This window comes from Nicotiana tomentosiformis, chromosome 10, assembly GCF_000390325.3.
Source record: "Nicotiana tomentosiformis chromosome 10, ASM39032v3, whole genome shotgun sequence".
Classification (NCBI taxonomy): domain Eukaryota; kingdom Viridiplantae; phylum Streptophyta; class Magnoliopsida; order Solanales; family Solanaceae; genus Nicotiana; species Nicotiana tomentosiformis.
Window position 1 is genome coordinate 50,119,983 of NC_090821.1, and position 27,704 is coordinate 50,147,686.

At 35.4% G+C, this 27,704-nt stretch overlaps 3 protein-coding genes across 5 annotated transcripts; 1 reads left to right on the forward strand and 2 right to left on the reverse strand.

Annotated features, from left to right (window-relative positions):
* The first annotated feature begins 1,414 nt into the window (after positions 1-1,414).
* On the forward strand, positions 1,415-1,960 carry LOC138900148 (uncharacterized). Its single transcript, XM_070186858.1, has one exon. The coding sequence runs from the start codon at positions 1,415-1,417 to the stop codon at positions 1,958-1,960; it is 546 nt and encodes a 181-aa protein (XP_070042959.1).
* Positions 1,961-10,284: 8,324 nt separating this feature from the next.
* On the reverse strand, positions 10,285-14,382 carry LOC104119269 (WAT1-related protein At1g70260-like). Its single transcript, XM_009630720.4, has 7 exons — positions 14,038-14,382; positions 13,853-13,915; positions 13,221-13,337; positions 12,051-12,300; positions 11,172-11,330; positions 10,916-11,067; positions 10,285-10,648 (listed from the first exon to the last, which is right to left on the reverse strand). The coding sequence occupies exons 1-7, from the start codon at positions 14,316-14,318 to the stop codon at positions 10,468-10,470; spliced, it is 1,203 nt and encodes a 400-aa protein (XP_009629015.1). The 5' UTR covers positions 14,319-14,382; the 3' UTR covers positions 10,285-10,467.
* A 4,329-nt stretch (positions 14,383-18,711) lies between these two features.
* LOC104119275 (WAT1-related protein At3g28050-like) lies at positions 18,712-25,921 on the reverse strand. 3 transcript variants are annotated; one of them, XR_011411529.1, is made up of 9 exons: positions 25,604-25,921; positions 25,395-25,508; positions 24,195-24,426; positions 23,955-24,113; positions 22,454-22,605; positions 22,188-22,364; positions 19,952-20,013; positions 19,214-19,257; positions 18,712-18,950 (listed from the first exon to the last, which is right to left on the reverse strand). XR_011411529.1 is itself a non-coding variant. In XM_009630729.4 (7 exons), exons 1-6 carry the CDS (start codon positions 25,864-25,866, stop codon positions 22,214-22,216), a joined length of 1,071 nt encoding a protein of 356 aa, XP_009629024.1. In that variant the 5' UTR covers positions 25,867-25,920; the 3' UTR covers positions 18,712-18,950; positions 22,188-22,213. The 3 variants fall into 3 exon arrangements, 1 of the variants encoding a protein (XP_009629024.1); XR_691395.4 differs by lacking the exon at positions 19,952-20,013 and having other exon boundaries at positions 19,214-19,260; XM_009630729.4 differs by lacking the exons at positions 19,214-19,257; positions 19,952-20,013 and having other exon boundaries at positions 25,604-25,920.
* Positions 25,922-27,704: the final 1,783 nt, after the last annotated feature.

Genomic DNA, 27,704 nt, shown 5'->3' on the forward strand with positions numbered 1-27,704 from the left:
CCAAATTTTGTGGCTATTGTAAAATCTGGTCATGTTTAGCCAAAACAATGCACTTCTTTGTATACCTTTAGGAAACAATACGTCAAATTTTTGAGTAAGGTCTGAAAAGAGAGCATTACTCCCATATATAGTCTACCAAAAATGTTGAGTATTGAAATTTTGATGATTAACAAAGTATAATTAAATGTTCAAAGAATCAGGTCTTCAACGTAGCTGCTTAACTGTTCTGAAGAACCAGCTCTTCAGCAGAAAGAATCAGCTCCTCCTGAGTGATACTTGCACGTCTGTATAAGACAAGAACTTTATCTCAAAGTTACCCAGGTCCGAATTTGGTGGAAGATGATTACTATAAGTGATAAGGGCTGTTGCTCAAGAAGATATGGATAATTTAGTCAAAGACTAAAGTCCCAAAGCGTGTGGAATCCTTGGAATAGTAGGAGTCCTATCAATGAGGAAGCTGACTATGAATAGGACTCCTAGAAGATGTCAAGTCGTGTTTTAAATAGGAACGAGTTTGGATTTCTAAACTATCCTTTTACACATCAACTAAAGAGTCATAAGTTATTTACTTGTGTTGAGTACTTGTCTTATATTCTTCCCGAGTCAGTCTAGTGAATGTGATTTAGGTAATTTAGTTGTAATCAAGTTCCATAAACAATGAGTGAATTGGAGTGAGTATTTGCTTTACGAGTTAGAGTAACTTGTGAATCAAATAGGAGTAGTAGGAGTATTGGAGAGTATTTAATTACAGTCTTGTAATTGATGCATCTTGGCTCAGTGTTCTAGTGGAGTTGGAGCTGAAAATCCTACGTGGTAGGTCATGGTTTTTGCACCTTTTGAGTTGGATATTTTTTCACGTAAAAATCGTTGTGTTTATTTTATTGCTTGTTTACTTTACGCTTAAGGAACACGGTAAAGAAATAAGTTCTTTAGTAATTCATACGGGCACTCAAACTAACAATTGGTATCAAAGCGGTTTCTCTCTTTTACATGGCTAACACCTAGAGAGATCTTAGAAGCAAGATGAGTGCTCCACCCGGAATTAAAGAAGGACAATCAACTACCAGGCCACCCCTATTAAATGATAAATATTACCGTTGGTGAAAATCAAGAATGGAAGACTTCCTGACATCTGAAGACTATGAACTATGGACCAGTGAACCAAGGTCCTTTGATTCCAACTAAACAAAATGCACAAAATGAAACAGTTCCTAAGGACCCCTCCGAATTTTTGGCAGCAGATTTCAGAATGATGGAGAATAATGCAAAGGCTAAGAAAATCCTTATCTGTGGACTTGGTCCTGATAAGTACAATAGAATTTATGTGTGCTCTAGTGTGAAGCAGATATAGGATGCACTCCAAACTACTCATGAAAGAACAAACCAAGTAAAGAGATCAAGGATTGAGCTACTCATGAGAAACTATGAGCTTTTCTCCATGAAGGAGTCTGAGCCCATCCAGGATATGATGATTAGGTTCACTATAATAACCAATAAACTAAAATTACTTAGAAAGGTGATTACCTCAGAAGAGTTGGTTAGCAAAGTTCAAAGAATCCTTCCAACTTCATGGGAATCAAAAGTCAATGTAATCCAAGAAGCCAAGGAATTGGACAAAATCTCACTTGATGAGTTGGTTGGAAACTTAAAAACTCATGAAATGAGAAAGATAGAACTGCGCAAGGAAGAACCAAAGAAGGATAAGGCCTTGGTTCTTAAAGCGTTTGAGGATGATGAATCTGGCTATGATAATCCTGATCTAGCAATGTTTGCCAAGTTCAAGAGGTTCATGAAAAATTTCAAAAGTGCATCTAAGAGAGAGAGCAGTAATAAGCCTAAGCAGATCGACAAAGCTAAATATGATGGGTGCTACAAGTGTGGCAAGTTAGATCACATGGTCAAGGACTACCTAATGTGTGAAATTGAACTGAGGAAAGAACGAGCTGAAAAAGTGAAATGAGAGAAGATAAGAGAAAAGGATTCCAACAAAGGAAAAATCCTAGGCAAATGATTTACTGAAGCAATGAAGCAGGCACTCTTGACAGCATATGAGGACAATGGAAGTGATCAAGAGGAAGAAAAGGAGGATGAGGCTATAAGTCTCTATGTTGTGATTAATGAATACCAAGCTGTGAAGACAGAACCCCCAGTACAGCTTGTAATGCATATTGGAAGACCCCCTTTGTTTGATGAACACCACTATGATGAATGAAAGATATGTATAGAAATATTTCTTTAGGCTACTGACTTTGACCTATGGGTAATTTTCAGTCATGGACCAACTCTCCCAACTAAATTGGACAGTGAAGGTAATAGGTACAACAAAAGAGAAGAGGAATACAATGAGGACGATTGCCAGATAGTTTAGAAAAATGCTAAAGCAAAGGACTTGCTCTACAGGAGCCTGTCTAGAAACATTATCCTCAGAGTGTCCTCTTGCATCTCTGTTCATGATAGATGGAGGACCTTGGAAACTAACTTTGGAGATGAAAACATCGAAGTGGCTTGGATGGCGATTGAAGAATCCAAATTAGAGGAAGAAGTGATAGGAATGATGGCCATGAGTGATTCAGAAACTGAAGATGAAGCAAACCAGATAAGTATATCTTACTTGAAAGAAAATATTCATGTTATGTCCAAAAAACAACTGATGGCCATGATTATGACCTTAATAAATGAAATGGATAAAATGAATATTGGAAATGATCAGCTAATAAGCAACCTTTCTTGTGTCAAACTTGATATCAAAGAACTTGAGTCTGACAAAGCTAGTTTAGAGAAATAGGTCAAAGACCTTAAGAACCAGGTTCTTGAGCTTACTTCTAAGAATGAGAAGTCTCATGATATTCATGGCAAAGGAAAAATAAGTGATTTGCAGGATAAGCTTATAAAAGAATTAAAAATCGCTAATGATAATCTTTGTGATGCTGAATGTAGAAATAAAGTCCTACATGAAAACCTAGAAAAGGCCAATTATGAACTCTCTAGACTAAGCAAATGGAATAGATCTTCTGATGCCATGAATTGGCTGAATGAAAACTGTAGCTCTAACAAATCTGGAATTGGCTACAGAAGACCTATCCTTAAGTTTGACCCAAAGTATGTAGGAATTTCTGATAATAACATGTGCACTCATTGTGGAAGAGTAGGACACTTTAGAAACACTTGCCCTGCCTTAATCCATGCTCAGTTTAGAAACACCTTTGGTATTGCTAAAAATGTGAAGAAGGAAGAGGAGCCAAAGTTTAATCCTCATGTCCATACTAAGTGGATTAAGGTTAACAAGAAAATAACTTCTAATCCTCTTCCCTTCTGGGCAAGAAGGGCTATGATTCATCCTTTCTCAAACAAAAAAGGGACCAAAGCTTGTCTAGGTTCCCAAAACTAACTTGTGAATTTTGGTGCAGGCTAAGGTGAGAGAAAACAATCAGGAATGGTATCTAGAGAGTGGATGCTCAAGACATATGACTGGAGAAAAGAAAAACTTTCTCTCACTGACAGCTTTCCAAAGAGGGAGTGTGTCATTTGGAAATGGGAAAACGGGACAGATAACAGGTATTGGCAAGGTTGGCAAGTCACTCTCTCATGATATAGAAGATGTGTATTATGTGGTAGGTCTTAAACACAAGCTTCTTAGTATCTCTCAAATGTACGACAAAGGAAATGAGGTAAAATTCAATTCCAAAATTTGCACTGTCACAAAATTTGACACTGATGAAATTGTATTAAAAGGTAAGGGACATAACAATGTCCACAAAATATCGATTATGTCACTTTCTCAGAGTGAGCACACATGTTTGTGTGTAGTGGAAGATGATCCACCACTATGGCATAGAAGACTGGGACATGCCAGTCTCTCTCAACTCAACAAGTTGGCAGCAAAGGACTTGGTCCTTGGGCTATCTAAAGTTGAGTTCACTTATGATAAGGTGTGTGATGTCTGTGTTAGAGGGAAACATGTTAGGCCATCCTTTAAATCTAAAAAGTTTGTAAGTACTTCTAAACCTCTGTAACTCCTTCACATGGACCTATGTGGACCAATGACAATAAGGAGCAGATGAGGTAAGAGGTATGTATTTGTGATTGTTGATGGCTTCTCCAGGTATACATGGACTTTGTTTTCGGGATCCAAAGATGAAACCTTTGTTGTTTTCTGTGTGTTTGTCAGAATGATTCAACAAAAGCTAGCATGTAATATTTTAAGTATAAGAACTGACCATGGAACTAAATTTGAAAATTCAAAATTCCTTGAGTTTTGTGGCTCACATGGCATTGACCATAATTCTCTGCACCTAGAAACTCCACTAGAAAATGGGGTTGTAGAAATAAAGAATAGATCCTTAGAAGACATGGGGAAGACCATCTTGATTGCCAGTGGACTGCCTAAAAATTTCTGGGTTGAGGCAATCAATACTGCTTGTTAACTAGTAAATAGATGTATATTCAGACCCATTCTTAAGAAAACTCCCTATGAGTTACTTCGAGAAAGAAAACCCAACATTACTCATCTGAGAGCCTTTAGGTGCAAATGTTTTATGCATAATAATGGGAATGGCGCTCTAGGTAAGTTTGATGACAGAAGTGATGTGGGAATTTTTTTGGGTTACTCTCCACATAGTAAGGCCTATAAGGTTTTTAATAAAAGAATTATGTGTGTGGAAGAAAATATTCATGTTATTTTTGATGAATCTAACAAGTTGGTTAAGAAAGGTCTGCACGATGAAGATTATGACATAGGGTTCACTGGTGATGGAGATACAAAGGAATATGATGAAGATGGATCTGAAAACAACAAGGAAACTGACAGTGATCATGAGGAACAGGAAGAAGAAAGAACTATTCTAGCTGCTGACTAGACTAATGAAGTCACACCTACTGAACTTGCTTCTTTGGGTCACTCCTCGGGTGAATCTTCTCTAGGTATACAGATCAGACCATGGAAGCATCAAAACTCACATCATCTTGAGAATATCATCTCTGATCCAAATGTAGAGGTGCAAACCAGGTCTTCTCTAAGAAATCTATGTGTACTCATATCATTCCTCTCACAGGTTAAACCTAAGACCATCAAAGAAGCTCTAAAGGATCCAGATTGGATAATAGTCATGCAAGAGGAGCTAAATCAGTTTGAGAGAAGTAAGTTCTGGCACCTGGTACAAAAACCCAAGAACGGAAACTATATAGAGGATTGATTAGGTCACGGTTGTACCTCACAACAAGCAGGCCTGATATAGTGTTTAATGTGGGATTATGCACAAGATTTCAGGCAAATCCCAAGGAATCTCACCTGAAGGCTGTCAAATGATACTAAGATATCTCAAGGGGACCCATGACCTCTATCTATAGTATCCCAGAGGGTACAATTTTGATGTGGTTGGTTATGCTGATGTTTACTATGCAGGTTTTCATGTTGACAGGAAAAGCACTTCAGGAACAACTCATTTTCTAGGTTCTTGTCTGGTGTCTTGGGGAACCAAGAAGCAAAACTCAGTGGCCTCATCTACGGCTGAGGATAAATATGTGGCAGCAGTATCCTGCTGTGCTCAGTTACTATGGATAAGATAACATCTAAGGGACTATGATATATTTGTTGATTGTGTTCCCATTTTCTGTGGTAACACTAGTTCCATAAATAATGCTAAAAATTCATGTCAGCACAAGAGAACCAAGCACATTGATATTAGACATCACTTTCTCAGAGACAATGTTGAAAAGGGAAATATCTCAATTAACTTTTGTAAAACTGAAGATCAAATTGTAGATATTTTTACTAAAGCTCCGAGTAGGGATCATTTTGAAAGGAATAGACTAGAACTAGGTCTAATAAAATCCTCCCACTAAGTTGAATCCAAGTGATTGGCTAGAAAAGACATAATCTTAAGATGTAGATAATTAAGTACAATGTGTTTGATTCAGCCTTGTGCTTGTAGTAAGCTCACACACTTGCTTAGAAAATCTGGTTGATAATTATGTTGCATGATATTAATATGAAGTGTTGAAGCTTTATTGCAGAAACGAATAAAGAGTTGCTAAGGAGTTGGTTCATTGACTTAAGTACATGCCATACTGTCTTAAGTCACTAGGACTTTATATCCTAAAATTATTGCTATACTCAGACATTTAATTCCGTTAGCATCACTTTTAATCGTCTTCTAGTCAAAGAGTAATGGGGAATCCTCTTGCAATTAGAGATCAATTACTCCTGAAATCCTTACAATCAAAGTAACCATTATAAGAGTCATGTTAGAACTCAAATTCGGTCACCTTCTCTCTTCCAGTCAAATCAAGAGTAACGCCTTTAAAAGGATCTTATGATCAGCTTGTCTAACCTCACTGTTTCTCTCAAACCCTGAGTAAGAATCGAAAGGAATTATCAAGAACTAACCCTTTTCTTTAACTTCTCGAGTCTCTCATCTGATCAACATGCCTAAATCCAGTCAAACGCCCTCTAAAGTTAAATCATCAACCAAGGCTGAAGAAAAACCCAAAATCTTGAAGCCCAAATCAAAGTAAAATGCCAAGCCTTCAAGAGAACCCACACTTGCTCCTTCTCCTTTGATATCCTCCATTATACCTACATCATCATCCCATGTTCCTACTGTTCATGTTGTTCCTATCATTCCCATCTCCACTATACCCCATCTTTCAAAAAATAACTACACATGTACCTGAGCTTCCTGCGAAAAATACCTCTAAGTCAACAAGGGTCAAAGCAACTCCAAGAAATTTTTTCAAGAAAGTGCCTAATGCTGCTACGCAGGGTGACACTGTAGCCAAGGAATATGTGATTCAGGGGAAATCAGTGTCAGTCACTACTGATCAGATACAACATCCTACTTCCAAAATAGATATTTTGGTGTCTACTATAGATGTTGCACCCCTAGATACTCTTCCACCCACGAGTGAGAAGCCACCAGTGGAGAAATTCACTGTAGAAAAGGGTGTAGGAGATCTGGGAAAGGAGGTAGATCCAACAGCTGTGGAGTCTGTGGTTGAGGGGGAAGGACGTAAAGAACTTGAGAAAAAAGAGGCTTCTAACGGCCTTGATTTTAGTTGGACTGAGGATGAGGAAGATGATGAAGGTGAAAAAGAAGAAGAAGTTGTGAACAGTCATGAGGAACATGATGCTCAAAACATAGCCTATAAAGAAGAAAAGAGTGTGAATGAGGGAGTATTTGGAGATGAGAAGGAGAGTGATATAGAGGATAAGACAGGTGAATATGCTAATGATTCTGAAGAAGAAGAAAATCAGAGTGAAGAAGAGGGGAATGTAAGTGAGGAATATGAAGGTTCCATGATAATTGGAAACACTGTCATATCCCCTTCATAAGAAATTGGTGAAGAGATAAGGGCTCAAGAACCTGGGTCTCTGTTAACTCCTTTCATTGGAGATGAAGAAGCAAGCAGTGATGAAGATAATATGTCACTATCTGAGGTAGGGAAGAAGTCCAGGAAGACCACTATGAAAGCTACAAAGTCAGCAGTCTCAACAAGGAAATGAGTAGTTCCTCCTGCTAGAACTCCCCTCACAAAGAGTAAAAGAAAGGTTGTTGATGCACAAATAAGGAGTCGAGAAGTGCAAAGAATCCAAAGAAGAAGATTTCAATTGTGGAACCTGTTTGTTGAGGTGGATGGAGAAGATAAATCTGACTCTGCCTTGCCCGCAAAGTCTGCTACACCAAAAAATAAAAGGGGTGCCAACATCACCAAACCTGCTACCTCTTATGCAAGGGCAAGTAGGGGTAAGACAATAAATAATGTGCCAGGTAGAGTTGATCGACTCACAGAGTTCAGGAACAGAAAAGTGCTAAATAGGAAGATTCTTGCGAACACTGTTGTGAAGGAGATGGCTCAACTAGTTAAAAAACTTGAGCTACATGGGTGGAAGCATATATTTGTCAAAGCTTTCCCCCCATTATGTGTTCATACTGTGGTGGAGTTCTATACAATTTAACATTTTATGGGAAGGTAGTCAAGAGTAAGGTAGGGGGCTTTGACATGAAATTTGATGCTGAAGGGCTGGAGATGCTTCTGAATATCCCTTCTTTGGGATTTGACAATTACTTAAAGAAGAAGTGGCCAGTAATAGAAAATGATGTTGACACTAGCATTTTGGTCACCAGAAAGTTCTTACAAAAGTTTGAACTAGATGCTCCCCAGAAAGTGTACAAGACTGATATGACTCTCTTCTACAAGTTACTGTTTCATTTTGTCAGCTCCTGCATTCTTCAGAGGTTTGAGAGAAAGAATGAAACTACTCTGCTGGACATGCATATGATGGAGCTGCTTGACACTGGTTGACCTATCAGTCTTCCTAGCCTGATGATTCAGCACATGGAAAGAGCTGTAGATACTTCCTAACCAAAGCATGATATGCCATATGGTTTCATGTTGACTGGGTTGTTTGACAAGCTTATCATTGCCTTACCTGAGCTTAAGTTTGGAAACGACAATGACGTTTTGGATGTTATTACCCTCAAGCAGTGTGGCTATGAGAAGATCAAGGCTAGAGGACCCACAGGATTTGCCATTCTTCCTGGGAGCAGTAGGGTTACAGAACTCAGCAAGAGGTTGGAGTTGGCTGTTGAAGAGAATGCCAAGCTTCGTGAAGACAATAATGAGCTGAGAAAGGAAACAAAGCAACTCAGGGAATATCTCAGAAGATACATGGAGGCCCATGCTCAACAGATTTCCACCCTTGTGAAAGCTTTGACCCTCTCTACTTCTCACCCTTGAACATATTCCTTCCCAGTGTCCATAGTTCTTTTGCTATTCTAGTGATGCCTTATCTTTTGTTGCTTTTATCTTAGTCTGAGTAGTTTGAAGTATGCTTAGTTTATTTTATTCTAATAATGAAGACAAGGCCTTGGGCTTCTTTTGGCACTACTTAATGTCTCATATTGCTCTTCTTTACTGCTGTGTACTATATTGGATCATCAGCCTAGTTTATTTGCCCTTTCTTAAGCTTGTGTTGTCGCCTATTTGGCCTTGAATCTTACATTATTTGTGCTTAATGTCTAACATTTTTTTGTGTGTTTTCGATGATGCCAAAAGGGGGAAGATAAGGTTGGAAGATGTTGTGAACATACATGTCTGTCAATAGTACTTGGTGTGATTATCTGATTCTTTGATGTGATTAGCTGGTTCTGTTGTGGTTCTGTTATGCACAAAGATTGTCATTATAAAAAAGAGGGGATTTGTTGAGTATTGAAGTTTTGATGATAAAGTATGACTAAATGTTCAAAGAACCAGGTCCTCAACGTAGTTGCTTAACTGTTATTGAAGAACCAGCTCCTCAGGAGAAAGAATTAGCTCCTCTCGAGTGATACTTGTATGTCTGTACTAGACAGTAACTTTATCTCAAAGTTACCCAGGACCAAGTTTGGTGGAAGATGGCTACTATAAGTGATAAGGATCGTTGCTCAAGAAGATATGGATAATTCAGTCAGAGACTAGAGTCCCAAAGCGTGTGGAATCCTTGGAACAGTAGGAGTCCTATCAAAGAGGAAGCTGACTATGAATAGGACTCCTAGACGATCCCAAGTCGTGTTTTAAATAAGATCTACTTTGGATTTCTAAACTATCATTTTACACATTAACTAAAGAGTCATAAGTTGTTTACTTGTGTTGAGTACTTGTCTTGTATTCTTCCCGAGTCAGTCTAGTGAATATGTTTTAGGTAATTAAGTTGTAATCAAGTATCATAAACAACAGTGAGTTGGAGTGAGTATTTTACTTTTCAAGTTAGAGTAACTTGTGAATCAAATAGGAGTAGTAGGAGTACTAGAGAGTATTTAAAGTCTTGTAATTGATACATTTTGGCTCAGTGTTCTAGTGAAGTTGGAGCTGAAAATCCTACGTGGTAGGTCGTGGTTTTTGCATCTTTTGAGCCGGGTAATTTTTTATGTAAAAATCACTGTGTTCATTTTATTGTTTGTTTACTTTACGCTTAAGGAACACGATAAAGAACCAAGTTCTTTAGTAATTTATACGGCTACTCAAACTAACAAAAAACTTGGAAGGAAATACTAATTCTTATAGAGATTAAGTTATCCACACATCATCAGTTGTAAGGAGTTTTTACACTAACATGTTAGTTTTATCTGTTATAAGGGGTTAAATTTCTCCACGGTTACAAATTTCTTATAAATATCTTCTCCTGACAGTGTAAAAAGTTTGTTACACTAAAACGATATATATAACTTAAACTCATTCTTATATAATCACAATCTTTCATCAATCTAAAACCCAATGCTTGCAACATATTTACAAACCTAAACACAGTAAAAAAATATTTCTCCATCAAATTAATCAAAACGAGCGCGCATAACCCCTAACTATACAAAATATAGCTGAACAACAATTTCATTGTTCAACTTGCGATGGAAGGCTTCAAAAAATACATCCTCCAACACATATATACAACTTTCCTAGCACTTAAATATCTTCATCTTAATTTCTTCCATCTTAAACTGGCGAATCTTCTTCTTCTTCTTCTTCCCCCTCTTCTTTTTCTTGCAGAAGAGGAACTTTCTCATCAGAAGTAGTTGACGTACTACCCTTAATATTTTTACTCGTTTCATCGTCTTTGAGTTGTCCCCAGAGTGTAGTGTAATAACCCAATCCACATATAATAGCACTAAACATGCTGCAATATTCATCAGTATTTTATCGTGTTAGGAAAGAACAATAATAGTATTAATATTGCTTAAACATCAGAAAGAGCGAAATATATACTTATATTGATAAAAACATAATTGTAACCAACTCTATATAATAAGCATTGAATATTGATAACCTAAATAAATGGTAACTCAATTGCTATAACAAGTTAAATTTTAGTAATAGTTTGAAATTTATTATTTTTTATACCGTCAATGTAATCTTAAGGAAAATGAAAGAAGATAAAACTTGCCTTCCATAGTGAAAAGTTTCGGCAAAAAGTAAACAGCCACAAGTGCTAGCTGTTGGGATTCCCACCGGCTTGAAGAATAGAGGAAAAGAAGCTCCTTTCAAACGCATGCACCACATTTGGACACTGCTACGTATTAAACTGCCGAAAATTGCCTATTAATTAAGGGGGGAAAAAAGAAAAACTTGCATGTTAATTTAGTTGTAATTGACTAGAAAGTGCGTCGAATTTTGAAAATTACTGTACTTATTGGGCTTACAGTTAAAACAATAACAAGAAGTTCCATGTTAAGCTCAAGTCTCCATACTCTCAGATCTTTTTCCATCAGTAAAGCAAGTATTGCAGATTGGATCGTCCCAAACAAAGTATAGAGAAACACTATTTTCATCACCTGCGGGTGCTTTCTGATAGTTCCAGCCTGATCAAAAGAAGAAAGAAAAAGAAATACAAGTAAATACACAGCAATACAAAGTGTGTGTGATATAAACGGAAGTCATTTTTCATGAACTTATTTTAATTTCGATGCTCGGCTTGTGAATAGAAGATTTTTTTTTTCTTTCAAAAAAGAACATGTTAAAAATTAATGACAAATTGAAGAGTATTTTGATAAATCTTTTGAGCGCTTAGATTAATAATAATGTCTAAGTATTAATTGTGTACGTATTATGAAATTGCATGTTAATAAGAGACCCTCAAAGTGTTAATTGAGCAAAGTAATATGAAGTTAAAAGTTAACAAGATAGTCGTAAGAAAAATGACTTTTGTTCATAAGTGAGAAAAGTTATTTTCCCTCTTTTGATAAAAGAATGTTTCTAAACACAAGAAAATAATACTTCCTCCATCCTAATTTATGTGAAGATATTTAACTGAGCATGAAGTTTAAGAAAGAAAAAAGATTTTTGAAATTTAGGGTCTAAAATAAATTTGGCTAGAAATCATCTTATTAAGGGTAAAGAAATGAAAATTTAAAGTTGAATTGTTACTAAATATATGTGTCATTCGTTTTGAACTGACTAAAAAGAAAAAAGTATCACATAAATTTGGACCGAGGGAGTACAAAATATCCACCCACTGGCCAAAGAAAGAGGAAAAATGAGAAAATTAATAAAGAGATAATAAAGAAGAATGATAATTAAACCTGAATAATATTCCAAATGCAAAGAGCAAATGAAGCAGCTGCAAATAAAATGCAGCCAAGAACCCAGTTCTCATGTGTTGAAGTGAAAACAGCAAGGAGGCGTGGCCTGGCTAGCTGAAGGAAAAATGGGGAGTATTGCTTCACCACAGGACCTTTGTAGTAAGTAATTGATAATGCCCCCATTATTGATATTAGGCTTCCAATTATTCTAGCTTGGCTTCCTTGGCTCTTCAAATCAACTTTTATTTTCCTAAAAATGGTTATGTTGATTAGCATAAATGATTAATGCATGAAAACTTCCTAAAAGATGGCCAAAGATATATTTAGTAGTAGTATTTAAAATACTTCTTGGCCTATATTAAGGAAATGGTACAATCTCTTGTGTTATTTTTTTTAACTGGTTTTTATGTTCGCAATTTGAATAAAAGAAAATAAGATCTCCTAAATTTTTTTTAATTTACAGAACTCTCTTGTTTTCTTTTTTACTGATCCCTTACTAAACTCTTATTTGTAAAAGACTACAAAACCAAATCTTTTTTATTGATACTATCCGTATATATATAAAAATTAAATGCATTTTGAGTTTATTAGTTGCAATAACGGACAACGCGAGAGTGAGACTGAAATTACTGGGTGCTGTTTTCTGTTTTATATATTCTTGCCGAAACTATTTAGGAAATCTATTCATAACTTTTCATTGGAAGGAGATGTTTGACCTTTCAGTTTTTGATTTTTACATGCAAAACTAGTGGCATGTTGGTAGTAGGTCCATCTCTGTACCAACCAATTACATCCAATTAATTAATAGCTACCCTCTATATACAAAAGACTAATACCCTTCTTGTGGTATATATGGCCCATCAATTTGGATCCAAATATATTGGCTTGTGCCCACCTAAAATATATACACACACATCTCTTAAATCTAATTAATCAAATTTGATGTCCCGCTTCTAACATCATCCACAAGTTCGTCTCTCTCTTTCTACATCATCTTTTGTCATTTCTCCTCTTTTCATCTTCAAGTTGCAAGAAATTTAAGGATCTCACTATAACAAAGGTGGGAGCAAATCTTTATCTTTTGTCTACAGTTTTAGTATCTAGTTTTCAAGATTCCATATAATAGAAGCCATATAAAATAAATAATTAAATAGAGGTTGAAGAAAGAACCTGAGGAATATGGCGAGAATAAAAGTAAAGGCTGGGATCTGGTTGGCCATGCCACATGCTACAATTGGTGAACTGTAACTTAGTCCCGCAAATGCAAGATTCTGAGCTATTGTTACCCTGTAAAAACAACCATAATTTAATCAAATTTTCTATCACACTTTTAAAGTGATGTTAATACTGTCTTTATTAATTTCAATGAAATATTCATATCGCTAAATAAGTAAGTGATGTTATGTCTTTGTTAATTTCAATGAATTATTCATATCGCTAAATAAGTAAGTGATGTTATTAATCAGACGCTGATGCAATAGGTTTATAAACTGAACCAAATCTTTTGCAAATTGTATATGTGTATATATATGTGAGCGTGCACGAAAAACGACTAAAATGTTCTTAAATAATAAATTATAAAATTATTGTTTCAAAAATGCAAACTTTCGGTGTAAGAGGCTACTGTTAAATTGATCAAGTTTAAATTCTTGATCATCAGCCACTGTTCTTAATTAGTTTGTTCTTATGTTCGACCTAGCTAGGTTGTAATGACGATTTTTATTTTCTCTCTCGCACTTTCTTTTCTGTAATTCTTAATATATTGTTCAGCAAGAAAAGAGAAATTAGAAAGAAGAACTAACCCTACAAGACCAAGCAGGGATACACGAAGAAGTAGTGGAAAAGTAAACAATGGCGCTTGTATCCTGCAACAAGTAAAGAAAGAAAAATCAACACAGATTATATCCTCTACCAAGTTTTAGCCTCGTAAAAGCAACAACCAAAAATACAAAAAAGAAAAATAATAGTAATAGTGTTGAAATTTTACTTGTCTCTTCTATGGTAGAGAAATGAATAAGGAAGAAGAATAATAGAGCTAAGAGCGTTCGTGTAAACCACAAAAACAAAAGGGCTCATCCCTAATCTTGACATGGTTGTACTCGCCATAATTGTCAAGAAAATAGTGCAAATTTCTATTAAAACCATGGCTGTGCATGGCAAAATATCTTCTACTACAGCTTTTACACCCATATTATCTCTTCCTCTTTCTATCTCTGTATTAGCTAAGCTTGTAGCTCGTTTGGCTAATTTGTTTAATGTGTCTCCCATTTATGGAGAACAGGCAATGAGAATTTTTCTATATACAAACAGCAGAAGTTAACCTTTCATGCAAAGGTTAAGCTACTTTTGAAGGGAACGAGCAACTCGAGTGACCCAAGAGGTGACACAACAATTAATATTAATACTATAGTCTCTATTCAAGCAACTCTTCTTATTTGTCCTACGTGGATTGTTTTCACGTAGGTAATATAACATTATGTTATTTAAATTAATATATAATACTCCCACAAGGTTTATCTTTGTGGTTCAAATTAATCATGGCCCTACAAGATATTTTTTCGCAACTCCATTATTACACCTCACAATTCCAATATTATTCCAAATTACATAGCTTTTTTTCACCCAAGAATGAGACAATTTCAATGACACGATCGAACAAAGGATGATTGCCTTAATATTTTACTACACAAATATCTATGATTAATTTTATCCTTATAATCCATTTATCCTAATTTATCCAATGTCTTTTTTTTTTTGCAATAGTTAAAGAAGAGTTTCTCTGGGAAAGAGTCTTCATTTTTACTAAATAACTTCAAAGCTGTGCCTTTTGCGTAATGGGTTGGCGAACATCTAACTTTAGCCAGTGTTCAAATCCTCAATTTTTCTTTCATAGTTTTTTGTTGATTTCATGACCTATTTGTAATCCACTATTGATTTCTCTATCAGAAACTAATAATACTATAGTAACTTGGCTTTGGGTCAGTTTTTTTGTGGATAATGTCATCTTAAATTGTCGAACTATGTTTAAACAAATATTAGTGTATAAAAAAAGGTGGAAAAAATTTTAAATTATGAAGAATTGAAATATCTTAGCTTAAGTGGGTTCTAAAATACCTTTATATTATTTTAGTATCTAAATCATTTGTAAATAACAAATTTACTTCATATCCAATTTTACTCTGAGGATTCATTAAATTGCCAATAGGCACAAAAGGGTGAACAATTTGGGAAGGAGAACGATATATATTTTATTTTTAAAATTCTTTTTTTCTCTTCTGAAAACTGAAACTAACGTCAGTTAATTTGGGCCAGAGAGGTTATGTGCTTATTCTGCTAAAATCGAAACTTATAACATACAAAAAAGATAAAGATTACATCCTTCTCCATAAATCTATTTTAAGAAAATAGAGATGACACCAGTCACTCATACGAATCCAAGGTTAACATACTCATAACTGATTGGCTGGTTGTGATATTTTAAGGGGGTAGTTGATATAGCAAGTGATAAAGAAATTAGAAGAATTTAAGACATCAGCAATTCCAGTTTCGTTTGTGTTTAAATCATAGTACGTAAGCAATTGTTTTTTGGTTTGTTTTGCCACCGGGTATTTGGAATCTGTCTTAGAGCTCGATTAAATTCAAATTTGTGTTGAAAAATTTCATATTTAAGGATAAAGCGTTCCTTAATAATGACAACTTCAGACTTTAGACTCGAATTCGAGATCTTTAATTAAGAATAAATAAGTATTTATTACTCTATCATAACCCTTATGGATCACGCGTAATCAATTAAATGTGGAAGAAAAAGACTCGAAACTAATTATTATAGTAAAACTTCATAAGAGGGGCGATCAGTGACCATGTTTTTGAATTGAAATGATAGGTGAACCCTTTTGTCATCTTTGGACCCAACTGCTCTTTTCATACTTGCCAAATGTTAGTTTGTCCAAACTAGGGTACAAACCGAACTGGAAAATCATATCAAATCGAAAAGTTAAATCAATTCGATTAAAAAACTCGACTAAGTTTGGTTTGATTTAGTTTGGTATTGAGTAAAAAAATCCGAACCAAATCGACTTATAAATATATAATTTTTATATATACTTTTAAGACTTTATATAGAATTTATTTACACAAATTCAAGAAATATTTGGGATTCACTTATGGGATGTAATATTTAATAGAATATGAAGTACTCTATTGTTATTAACCTTAAATAATTGTTATATGATCATTTTCTTGTCAAGTGTTACTGAAATACGTGAATCTCTTTGTTCTTCCATGCTCATATGTCAAGATTTATTAAATTCTTATATCTTTAATATTTTAAATTTGAAGTGGTATTTCGATAATCTAAAATTAAATAGAATATATCATTAATTAGGTATCATATTGATTTTTATGTTTAATTATTAAATTCGTTAACCTTGAAAGTATAAATCAACGAAAAATTATTGTCAGGCGACTAAAAAAGTAACTATCATGTGTTATTAACAAAATTCTCCCATAAAAAATATTTTAATAGATCATATATTTGTCAATTTTTAAAATTTTTACTAAACATATATTTACTTATAAAAAAATTAACAAAGTAAGATTGAAATAATATTCATGTAACAAAAATAATCCGACAAAACCGAATCAATCCAAACCGATATAGTTGGTTTGGTTTGGTTTAAATAAAAATCGAATCAACGCGGTCCATGTATACCCCTAGTCCAAACCTTATTTTAGGGGTTTCTTTAACGTAATTTAATTCTTTTTCTTTTTCTTTTTCCAGGGCGTATATTTGAAGCTATTTATTTTAATCTAATTGTTGGAATCATTTGTTTATGGCGACATGATCTTAACATCAGTAACAATAAGCAATCCTTTGTTCTTTTTTCTTATCCTTTTTATCATAGAAGAAACATACTATTGTGCGTCAATTCATATCCTTACAATGTTTTTATCGGGCTGTATGTTAAACAGATTATCCTCCACTTAACTATTGTTATTTCTTTTTCTTTTTAATTCGAACTGTTGCTAAGTCTTGACGTTGAAAACTATTGCCATATTAAGTACCTTATTACAAAAAAGTACCATATCGTCCTTCATTATTAAATTAAATAATTAAGTTCAACAAATATAAAAAACTCTGTATGTGTTTAATAGGCGTCATACTATTTATATATGCAGCCTTTCTTGTATACGTAAAGGCGTACTTTGGGCAACTGGAGTCAGTTTGAGACTTGAGAGTGCTGTTACATTTCATTTCAATTAATTAAGTAGGAAGTTGTCAGTGATCTCTTCCCGCAGCCGGCATTTGTAGCGATGCTGAATACCACTATTCGGTCTGATGAGGAATACAATTGGATTTACGACTTTAATCAAAGACTAATTTCGAGTTTACAAACTCTTATACTTGAATTCTGGATTCTACATTGAGATATCTAGGATATTAAGTGGTGATAAACCTTTAAAACACGCCTTCAGTGGATTTTTCAACTCCAAATATTATCTTCGACTCTTAATTAATGAGAAATATATTGTCTTTCCGATGCTACTTCAATTTCTCTTAGTGGTGTATTTTCTGAGTCCCATGTATCATACTACGCGATTGAAAAAATAATATTGCTTTCCATTATTATTTTTTGTTTGTCTCTTCAATGCTATTGAGAGTGCTTACAAAGTTTGACATTGAATGGACCTAATTGATTAATGTAGTCGCTAACAATAACGGGTAGAATTGGATCTCCCTTGAGTTGCTACTTGTCTCGAAAAATCTTGCTCTGATATCACTTGCTGAATACATTTATGTTCACAATTTGACTAGGTTGTTGACAACCAAAAACCAACTCCGTTACGTTTACAGTTAATTTTTTCTTCTCTCATTCACTCAAGCTAGCATCCATACCTAGTGCTTCTCTTTCTTTTCATTTATTTCTTGACTTATACGCAACTCAAATAATCACTTTTGTTTATCAATGGCAATGAAAGCTAGCATTTAGTACGGAGTAGTCAAATTAATATATTGCTACATTTTTTGCCCACTACTTCCATGTATAATACTTCTAGAGTGAAGAATTCTCATGCTAGAGGTCTTTCACTTCTCTGAATATATACATGCTACATAGTAATAAATTTGCCCGTTGTGTGGTTATTATTACTGTTGTTATGTTTGCGGTTAATTACTTTCTGATGTTGACTTTTTTGTATTCCTCCTCTTTGGACAGTTAAGCTCTAATATTTCCCACAAGGTCCAACTTCGATAAAATCCTATCTTAGTTTTCTAATTCTTTTGGTTTGACTTCCAAGACTCAGTATCTCTGTCCAACATTTATAAGGGATGAACGTGCCTAAGCCATCTATCTATAAGGCTAAGTTAATTGAAAGGTCTATATTAGCTCCTGTCCCATTATTATTTTAATAGAACAAGTTCTTTTTTATATAATCCTAAGGATGAGACATGCTAACTTACTAAGGTATAACTTTAGCCCACGATATGGACAACCATAATATCACTGATATGTGCTTAATTGCTTATTATGGTTATTATGCTGAACCATATGAATGGGAATTATTTCACATTCAGAGCATTTTAGTTGAACTTTTTGAAATGAGAAAACTATATTCCACTTCTATAGCAAATAACACCATCCTTTGAATAGAATATCAATGCTGACCAGAATAACAATGTATTATATACACTGATAAAAGAGTGATACACCAAGTCATTACGGGGAACAATGCATTTTATAGGTTTATCTACTCTGCACTTACAGCAACAGCGAGCATTTTGTATGAATGTTCCAACAATTTTATACAAACTTCAGTAAAGGAGGACTTCCATCTGGTTGTGGCTTACATGTCTGCAACTTCCACAATATGCCCTGTCAACTTGCTTTGACTTCTTCCATTCTGCAGGCAGGCAATAACTTATAATCCCAGCATCAATCAAATAAGGAAAGTCATGCAAATAGATATATCTTTTTGATAACGTGCGTGGTGTATGACTGTCTGTGTCTGTTTGTGCACATCTCAACTATTCCACCAAGTATCTGCTACCTCCTACTAGCATAGTCATGCAAATAGATGTTTATCGATAACAATAGATTTTTAATGAAACTTTACATGATTCTATTAGAAAGAAAATGACATGTCAGAACAAGTCATGGACATACTTTCATTGACATGAAAGAGAGGATACAGCCATCTAAAGTGCCTCCTCCTGCACAGAGGCGTCGAACATTTCACAATGACTTATTTAGCTTTCTTTTCATACATAAAGAATGAAATATCTCATATATTCAGTCATGTATGACGTTGTAAAAGCCGATGCAAAGTCAGGCCAGAGCTTACAGTCGCACTGGCATCAATCAATTAAGCAAAGCCATGCAAATAGATCTTTAATCAAGAATGAAAGATTTTTAGTGACACTTTACATGATGTTATTACAAAGAAAATGACGTGAGAACAAGTCAGGATCATACTACCATTGACATGAAAAGATAGGGTACAACAATCTAAAGTGCCTCCTCCTGCACAGAGGCGCCGGACATTTGACAAAGAGTTATCTTTCTTTTTTATACATAAAGATTGAGATATCTTATATATTCAGTCATGTATGACTTTGTAAAATCGATAACAAAGTCAGGCTAGAGCATATAGTCAAACTGCCATCAACCAAATAAGCAGGCATGCAAATAGATCTTTATCGGGAACAAAAGACTTTTAATGACACATTACATACTGATATTAGAAAGAAAATGACATGTGAGAATAAGTCATGATCATACTTCCATTGACATGAAAAGATGGGACACAACCATCTAAAGTGCCTCCTCCTACACAAAGGCATCATGCATATTGCAATGAGTTATCTAATTTCTTTTAGAGGCAAGGAATGAGCTATCTTATACATACCGTCATACTTGACTTTGTAATAACTAATGCTGCTTTCAGTAACATGAGGAGACAAGCTCTATCAATTTTTTTTGAAAAAAAAACCTCTTATCAGTTCTTTGCTTCCATTCAGATTATTCAACATAAAATGTCAACGACAAGTGCATTTTGAAACATCAAATACAATGTTACGTCAATATATAGATTCAATTTTTAATATAAAATCCTCAAATGCACATATATATATCACACTATAACACACAATGTCAACTTCTTCAAACACTGAAAGAATAAATGTCTTCTGGTTTTATAGATAAAAAAATCTGTGGTGTTCTATCATTCATTTATTTATCAAAAAAAGGGTATGTTTCTCTTTTTCTTGTTCTTCTCAAGTCATGCAAAGCATCATTCTTATTATTAATTTAGTTCATAAGTTTCATCAAGATAAAATTATAATGAGCCGCATATGCTTTGAGATCATTAATAGTCTGTCCACTAAAAATTGATACACCATTTCTCTTCCGAAATATATTATTCAGTCCTGCAGTAGTTTAATGTTCATTCTGTAAAGCACAGCTAGTTCTTTTACTTAATGCTCAATCCACCAACAGAACACATCCGTGACATAAAAGAAGATAAGGAGAGGATATATGTAGGTTGAAGAAAAAAGGTTTCAAAAGACCAACTGCGCTACAAAATCAAAGGTTATATTATATCCTAAAATGCATACTATTAAGATTATTGCAAGCCAATAACAAGTGCATTTGCAACAAACTACAATGTTTTCAATAATATCATAAAGTAATTCCTCAGGATGGTTGGCACATTGGACACCACAGGCTATCTATACCTTTTCTTCACGGTGAAGCAAATATGACCTTTTCTATCCAACTCATCTTTTTACATATAATCCTTAGGACCTGCTACATTTTATAATACTGAAAACGAGCCATCTAGCTTACGATATATACATTGAAGTCAATAGGTTTGTATCTGGAAGGGTTTACGCAGAAGAATTCAACATAGATTATGAGGATGATATTGAATTATGGTGGACGTCAGCTCTAAATTGAAGAAATTCTCAATGGACTGGTTCAGCTGTAGCTTACATGTTGCAAGCTGCCAAAACTAAGACAGAGCTGTAGCGGATATACTAGGAAATGCCTATATATCACAAATTTGGAACTTTTAACTAGATTAGAACTGTCTCCAACTTTAGAGCATAAATTTTTTTCCCCCAATCTAGCCTGCTCCCCACTTAATCTGTCTTATCACCACGGCCAACCACTTCTATACTTCCAACTCCCACATTGATCTCTGTGACAAAAGGCCTATCGGCATTTAAGTATTACTTTCTCACGTTGCATCCATGTCAAAATCTTATCTTCTAAATAAATATTATGTTAAAGCTTGATCTTATCGCTATCTTTTGAATACTAAGGAGAACCCCTTATAAATGGAAATTGGAGTGCCACAACATTGAATACCAAATTCATATTTGACAGCACCGATTTCTGAAATCGGAAGAGCATATAGGGATAATGAAGAGTTACCATATTAATCATTGGCATGCCAAGAACAGAGACGTAACAGAAGGGACAAATTCTTGCATTACACTTGCTCTTAGGAAACAAACTCTAAATAAAATCCTAAAACGTCTTATGGACGTACTTTTTAAAGAAAAAAGGATAGCAATTTTTCTTTCTGGGAAGGATCGACAGGTTCCACTTCCACATAATGTTTGATTCAAGGATGTCATACATGTGGGTCTATATATTGGCTATTATACTAGAATATTGGTGAGCAAAAGTTAAAAAGAGAGTACATTTTACAAATATTCCCTTGTTTTGTTGTTATAATTCTTGAGATTTATACTCTATCCAAGGGTCTGAGCCTTACTAGGATGTGACGGCTCTGTCTACATCCTTATTCCAAAGAAAACATAAGCAGAAGGAGCATGAGTCAGAATTGTCCAAACCGCACCCCATCCAGCCCAAAATAATCATTTTCAGTCTCCTGAAGTTTCATAACTAAGTCGTATGGACTAAATACATAATGTTCTTGGACTTGGAATAAGCTACAAAGACCTAGGAGATTTAGGTATGTAAACATTTAAATCATCTTTTATAGTGAAGCAGACTGCTCTAAGAGACTTTGCTAGAGTATCTCTTGATATAGTTATACACAACGGATACACAAAAAACATATTCCCTGTTTGCTTTAAAAAGTTAGATGCTAAAAAAATGGATGTACCTATAATATATGCTTTTATCTTGTGCTTAAACTTCTGTCTCTGCGTCCTTTATTTGCAAGAGCGGGGCCTTTGAATTGATATTTCTTGACAGATGGTCTTCATCTACCTTCTTTTCTTGTGTTTTTCCCCACATCACAGCATAGAAGCCAACGACAATTACAATTGACCCCACCAAGCTGTAACAAAAGTGATGATTAGGCACATGTAGTCCATTTTGCCAACACTTCTATAGATTTGTATGGTTGTCAAAGAAATATGACAATACCTTCCAAGGTAGAAAATATCTCCTAAGAAGATGATACCCAATGCAGCAGCAATTACGATCCCCAGAGGATGGAACATAGCAACAAAGAGAGGTCCCCTTCTACGAACGCACCAAAACATTACACTGACTTGAAATGCAGAGCCAAAAACTCCCTAAGAAAAGCAAAATACATGTCAGCTGGTTGAGATATGCTGAAGAAGGGTCAGATGGTTGAGATATGCTGTAGAAGGAAACTGATGTACTCGATGCCGATCAAATAAGAAACCATAAATTCATTATTTTCAATTGACAAAGCTCAAAAGATTTATAATTGTCTTGTAATTAGGCTTCTTCTAAGATGCACAAGCTAACGTATTCTCAAAGGAACCACTGGGAATAAAGTGTAATAGCCGGATAGAAGAAGACGGAAGCTAAACCACCGTAATTGGACAACTGTTAGGCCAGGGTAATTTGAATAATTTCTTGAACACAAGATAAACCAAATTCAAAGCTAATATCACTCCTTAGCAGGTTTTAGCACATCAATAGAAGTTATGTAAGCCTATGTCTTGTTTTACTAAGTGATTATGAGGACAGTTTTGATTTGTCTTGGTTTAGTAGTCTTTGGAAGTAATTGTTCTTAAATAGCAATGCACTTAGTTGTAATTTAAAATATCATTAGCAAGCTGGTAGAGAAAGTAAGTAAGAGAATTCAATATACTAATGATGTAGAAAAAATTGTTCTAATTACCACTAAAGATTCCCAAATCACTGTTCAGTGTATTTTGAAAGGGAAATGGGCACCAAGCCCATGAAAGGTTTGCCTGTTAAGAAGACATGATATGTCAAGACATTTCCACAGTTGAAGCAATTTGTTGCCGAAAATTTTAGCTAACCATATGAAGGCAGTACGTGAATCTTTCAATTTTATGCGGATCCCATGAATAACTCAGAAATTAGAAATATCTATTATTCATTTACCACTTTGCCAATATCTTCTTCTCCTTCTCACTTTCGTATCACTAATTTACAGCACATACTTTCCAAACACCTTTGTCACAGCCACTAAATTCAGTGTGCAAACATATATTATTGGTCCAGCTTATCCCTCTCAACCTTTCATTTGTTTTAACTTTTTGAGATTCATATTTTAGAACAAACTCCTTGTCCAGTTTAGTACCGAAATTGATCCTACCTTAGCAAAACGCACTAACTTAGATTAACTAAGAGTAGGGGAAAAAAAACTGTATCCTTAGGTTGCAATTGGGAAAGTTTAGTCTACTAGGAACAAACTGAGCAAGGTAGAGGAAAATGTACTAGCTTGAATTTAATTCTGATGCTAAGCAGGCAGAAAGATAGAATCAGATTAAGTAAATTCATACCATTCACAATTCAACATGAATCATTTATTTATTGAAGTACCCATACAGAGCCTGACGTCAACTTCGTCGATAATTATCTTAGTATGGTCACAATATGAACAAATCCTATAATGTAAAATGCACACATTTTACCTACTTACTGAGTATAGAACAGCGAACAATCTCGTACCAGGTTGTAGCATCCAAGCATTTAAGTCCATGTCCATAAATAGAGAGACTATTGCTGATAGAATGGAGGAAAAGAAGCAGTAAAAGAAGACCACAATCAGCTCAACTGGATAACTTTTAAGGACGGAAGCCTGTAAAAAGCATAAATATATCAGTTCTAGCACCGATTCTCAACTAACAAAGGTGTGACTTTCAATGAGCTATTCTCACACCTGTACAATTAGATATGCTGAAGCCGCTATGCAATCCACTACAAGATATAGTCCTCCAATCACCCAGTCAGTTTCCTGAAAATGAAGATAATTTTGAGGCTTCAAAGATGAGGAAGTCAACAAAATTTGTGGTCCCTTGTAAAGAGTGGCGGTGAAGGCTCCGGCAATTGAGACGACGGTTCCAACAGATTTAATCAGGGTACTTGTACTTCGGCAATCTAATTTCTCCATCCTGATAGAAAGCAAAGATGTATATTTGTTATTCGTTACTGTCTCTTGTGATCGAACAGATCTATAGTATCCATTTGCATTAATGAAGCTTACAAAGAGAGTAGACTTCACTGAATGCTTCTTTAGCAGGTTTATCAAAATGATATGACCTACTAATGTGTGTGCTTGCAGGTGTTATATATGCATGTGTATGTGCTCCATTTTTACTTCATATTTTCTTTTAAATCTTCATAACCAAATGGCAGATGAGAAAGAATTTGAAACACAACATCCCCAACAAAGAATATTGAGGTATTTTTGTATAATTCACTTTTTCCAGTTCAATAAACATTTTTTAGTTTATAGATAGCTAAACTCATGGTACTGTACAATATTCTGTTTTCTTTCCATCATTTTATTCTTCCTTCCATGGTTCCTTAATTTCCCGAGAATCATTACATTGTTTCTGTTTACACATGTTCTTTAATTGAATGGGAATGAGCATTCAGTTGAATTAGAAAACAATTATACTGACTATCGAAAACGAAGAAATTGTGATGAAAACAAACATATTACTGAAAACATAAGTATACCAAGTAGAAAATTCCAAATTACGGACACTTCAGTTCGGAGGGAACAATATACTAATCTGTTTTCTCATAAGCTAGAAAGTGAATAAACTAGCTTGCTTAATACTCCCTCCATTCCATTTTATATGACACTCATTCTTTTTAGACTTTTCCAGAGAGAAGATGATCATTTCCATATTTGGTAATTTTTCACTTTAAATTTCTCATTTTACCCTTAAAGACATGCTCTTAGCTATAGAAATGTCATGATATAGTTAAGAGCACAAGTTCGTGCGCGTCTTTCTTTCTTTTTAAAACTAAGTGCCCAATCAAACATGATCATATAAAATGAAGCGAAGTGATATTAGCGTTCATTCTACTCTAAAATCAACTAGAACAAAAGTGAGAAGAGGGTAGAAACCTGAAAATGACGGCAAGTATGAAAGTAAAACCTGGGATGAGATTGAGCATAGCTGAGGCAAATGAAGCAGAAGTATAATTAATCCCAGCATACCCTGTTAGCTGAGCTGAACAACTACACAAAATCATGAAAAACCCATAACCCAAAAATTAGACCTTTACCAATTGCTAATTCAAGAAACAGCTAATTGAAAGATGAGAATCACATACCCAAGAACTCCTAGCAAGAAAAATCCACATATAAGTGAGAAATTGAGTGGAGGACGAATTGACCTATAGAAGAAGAAAGAAGGGAGGAGAATAAGGGAGGCAAGAGCATTGGAGTAGAAGACGAAAGTGAAGTTGGTCATTCCAGTTGACATAGCTTTTTTGCCTACAATCATTAGACCGACTTGTGCAAATTGTGTTGAAACCATTCCTATGTATGGCAAAGCTTCCTTCATCTTCATCTTCATCTTCATCTTCATCGCCATTTTTCAGTGTCTCTTGTTCGCTGACCTGAACTTGGACTTTATTCAGTACACTTCCAAAATCCAACATGTGATTCTAGGAAAACTGTTGTATAGTGGGTCCCAAAATCACCCCAAAAAACTAAAAAAATATATTTGTGGAAATATCAACTTCCAAATCATATTTTATCAATTATATTTTTTACATCAAGATATAAAATTTATCTTAAATGTCGCCCTATCAATAGCCTTCGCCAGTGCTCGGTCGCACGCAGATGCCAATAGTGCCCCTCGGCAGGCTACACCCCAGCGCGTGCCTGTTGTCAGCACAATCGACCCATGCCTTGCGGCCAGCACCGCACGCGCAAACCATGATACTAAAGACATGGTTGCCGCCCACGGACTTACTTTTACCTTGTAGGAATCTAAGTCCTTTTTAAAAAAAATATAGAGTAGTTTTACTTCCTGTATTTCCATTATGATTCTCTAGCTTATTTATGTCAAGTCTTATAACTTTGGTTTATTGTTTTAAGTATTATTAGGTGGATGAAGTAGCCAAACTTTCAAGCAAGCAAACAATTCTCTGTATTAGTGTTTCTTCCCCTCGACACTGTGTTGCCTTTCTGTAATAGCTTTCATTAATGCAATCAAGCTTTCTTTCATGCTCATTCACTTTTTTTTCTCAATTGCTCTTGACATCGATTTTTCCGTACATCACTGACAATCTCGTCTAGTGTACGGAGGGGACCCCAGTTGGCAGATAGTAACTGCACAGATATCGGTTGCTTAGCCTTACGTCTCCCTTCCAAGACATCTCAGGAAGGCGCTGCGTAACAGTTGGTACCAGAGCCTAGTCTCAATATTGGACGAGGGAACAAATTGCCATTACCCCTATTTCTGACCATAGTGGATCATGGGGACTGCATTGAGGCTCTTGAAGAGACGGTTAACATATTACGACCCATCGCAAATATAATGCATGATCTAAGAATCAGCCTAGTGCAAAGATTAGACGAACTGGACCGCAGGATGCGGCAGGCCGAAGGAGACATTGCAATCATCAATCGTGACTCTGAAGAAGACTGGCAAACGGTAGCCACAGAGGCAGCCGGAATTTTAGTAAATTCGAGGGGCTCCAACAGGAGCGGACCGAGGATTTAGCCCATATGGCATAAGAGGCATACAGGGTGACTGTCATGCAGCAAATCATAGATAACTTGACGGTTCAGCTCTATATTGTCAATGTTGTGTTACAAGGCCTATTTCGAGGAGCCAGAAACCACATCTCGGGTGCTGTGAACCTCACCCATATGCCACAAAAAATCAATATCCCTGAATCGAAGCCCTACAATGGGGCTCGAAATGCCAAAGAAGTGGAGAACTTCATATTTGACATCGAACAGTACTTCGATGTTATGGGGGAGCTAGAAGAAGAAAAGAAGGTAGCAACGGCTACCATGTATCTTAAGGGTGACGCTAAACTTTGGTGGCGGTTGAAATAAGAAGCTACCAGGGCTGGTGAAGATACTCTTGAGACATGGGGAGACCTGAAGGAAGCCATATGCTTACAATCCTTCCTTGAAAATGTTGAGTACAATGCACTGAGAAAACTCTGAGAGCTCCGCTAGACCAAGTCAGTCCGAGATTACGTGCGTGAATTCTCCACACTTATCATGAACATACGGGATATGGGGGACAAAGACAAACTCTTCTCATTCCTGGAAGGTTTGAAACATTATGCTCGTATGGAGATACAAAGACAAAGGGTAGATACTTTACCTAAGGCGTCGAAACTGCGAAATGCCTTGGGGACTACCAAATGGAAGCTCGGAAGGATAGGCCTCAACAACCTGTCTGGGGAG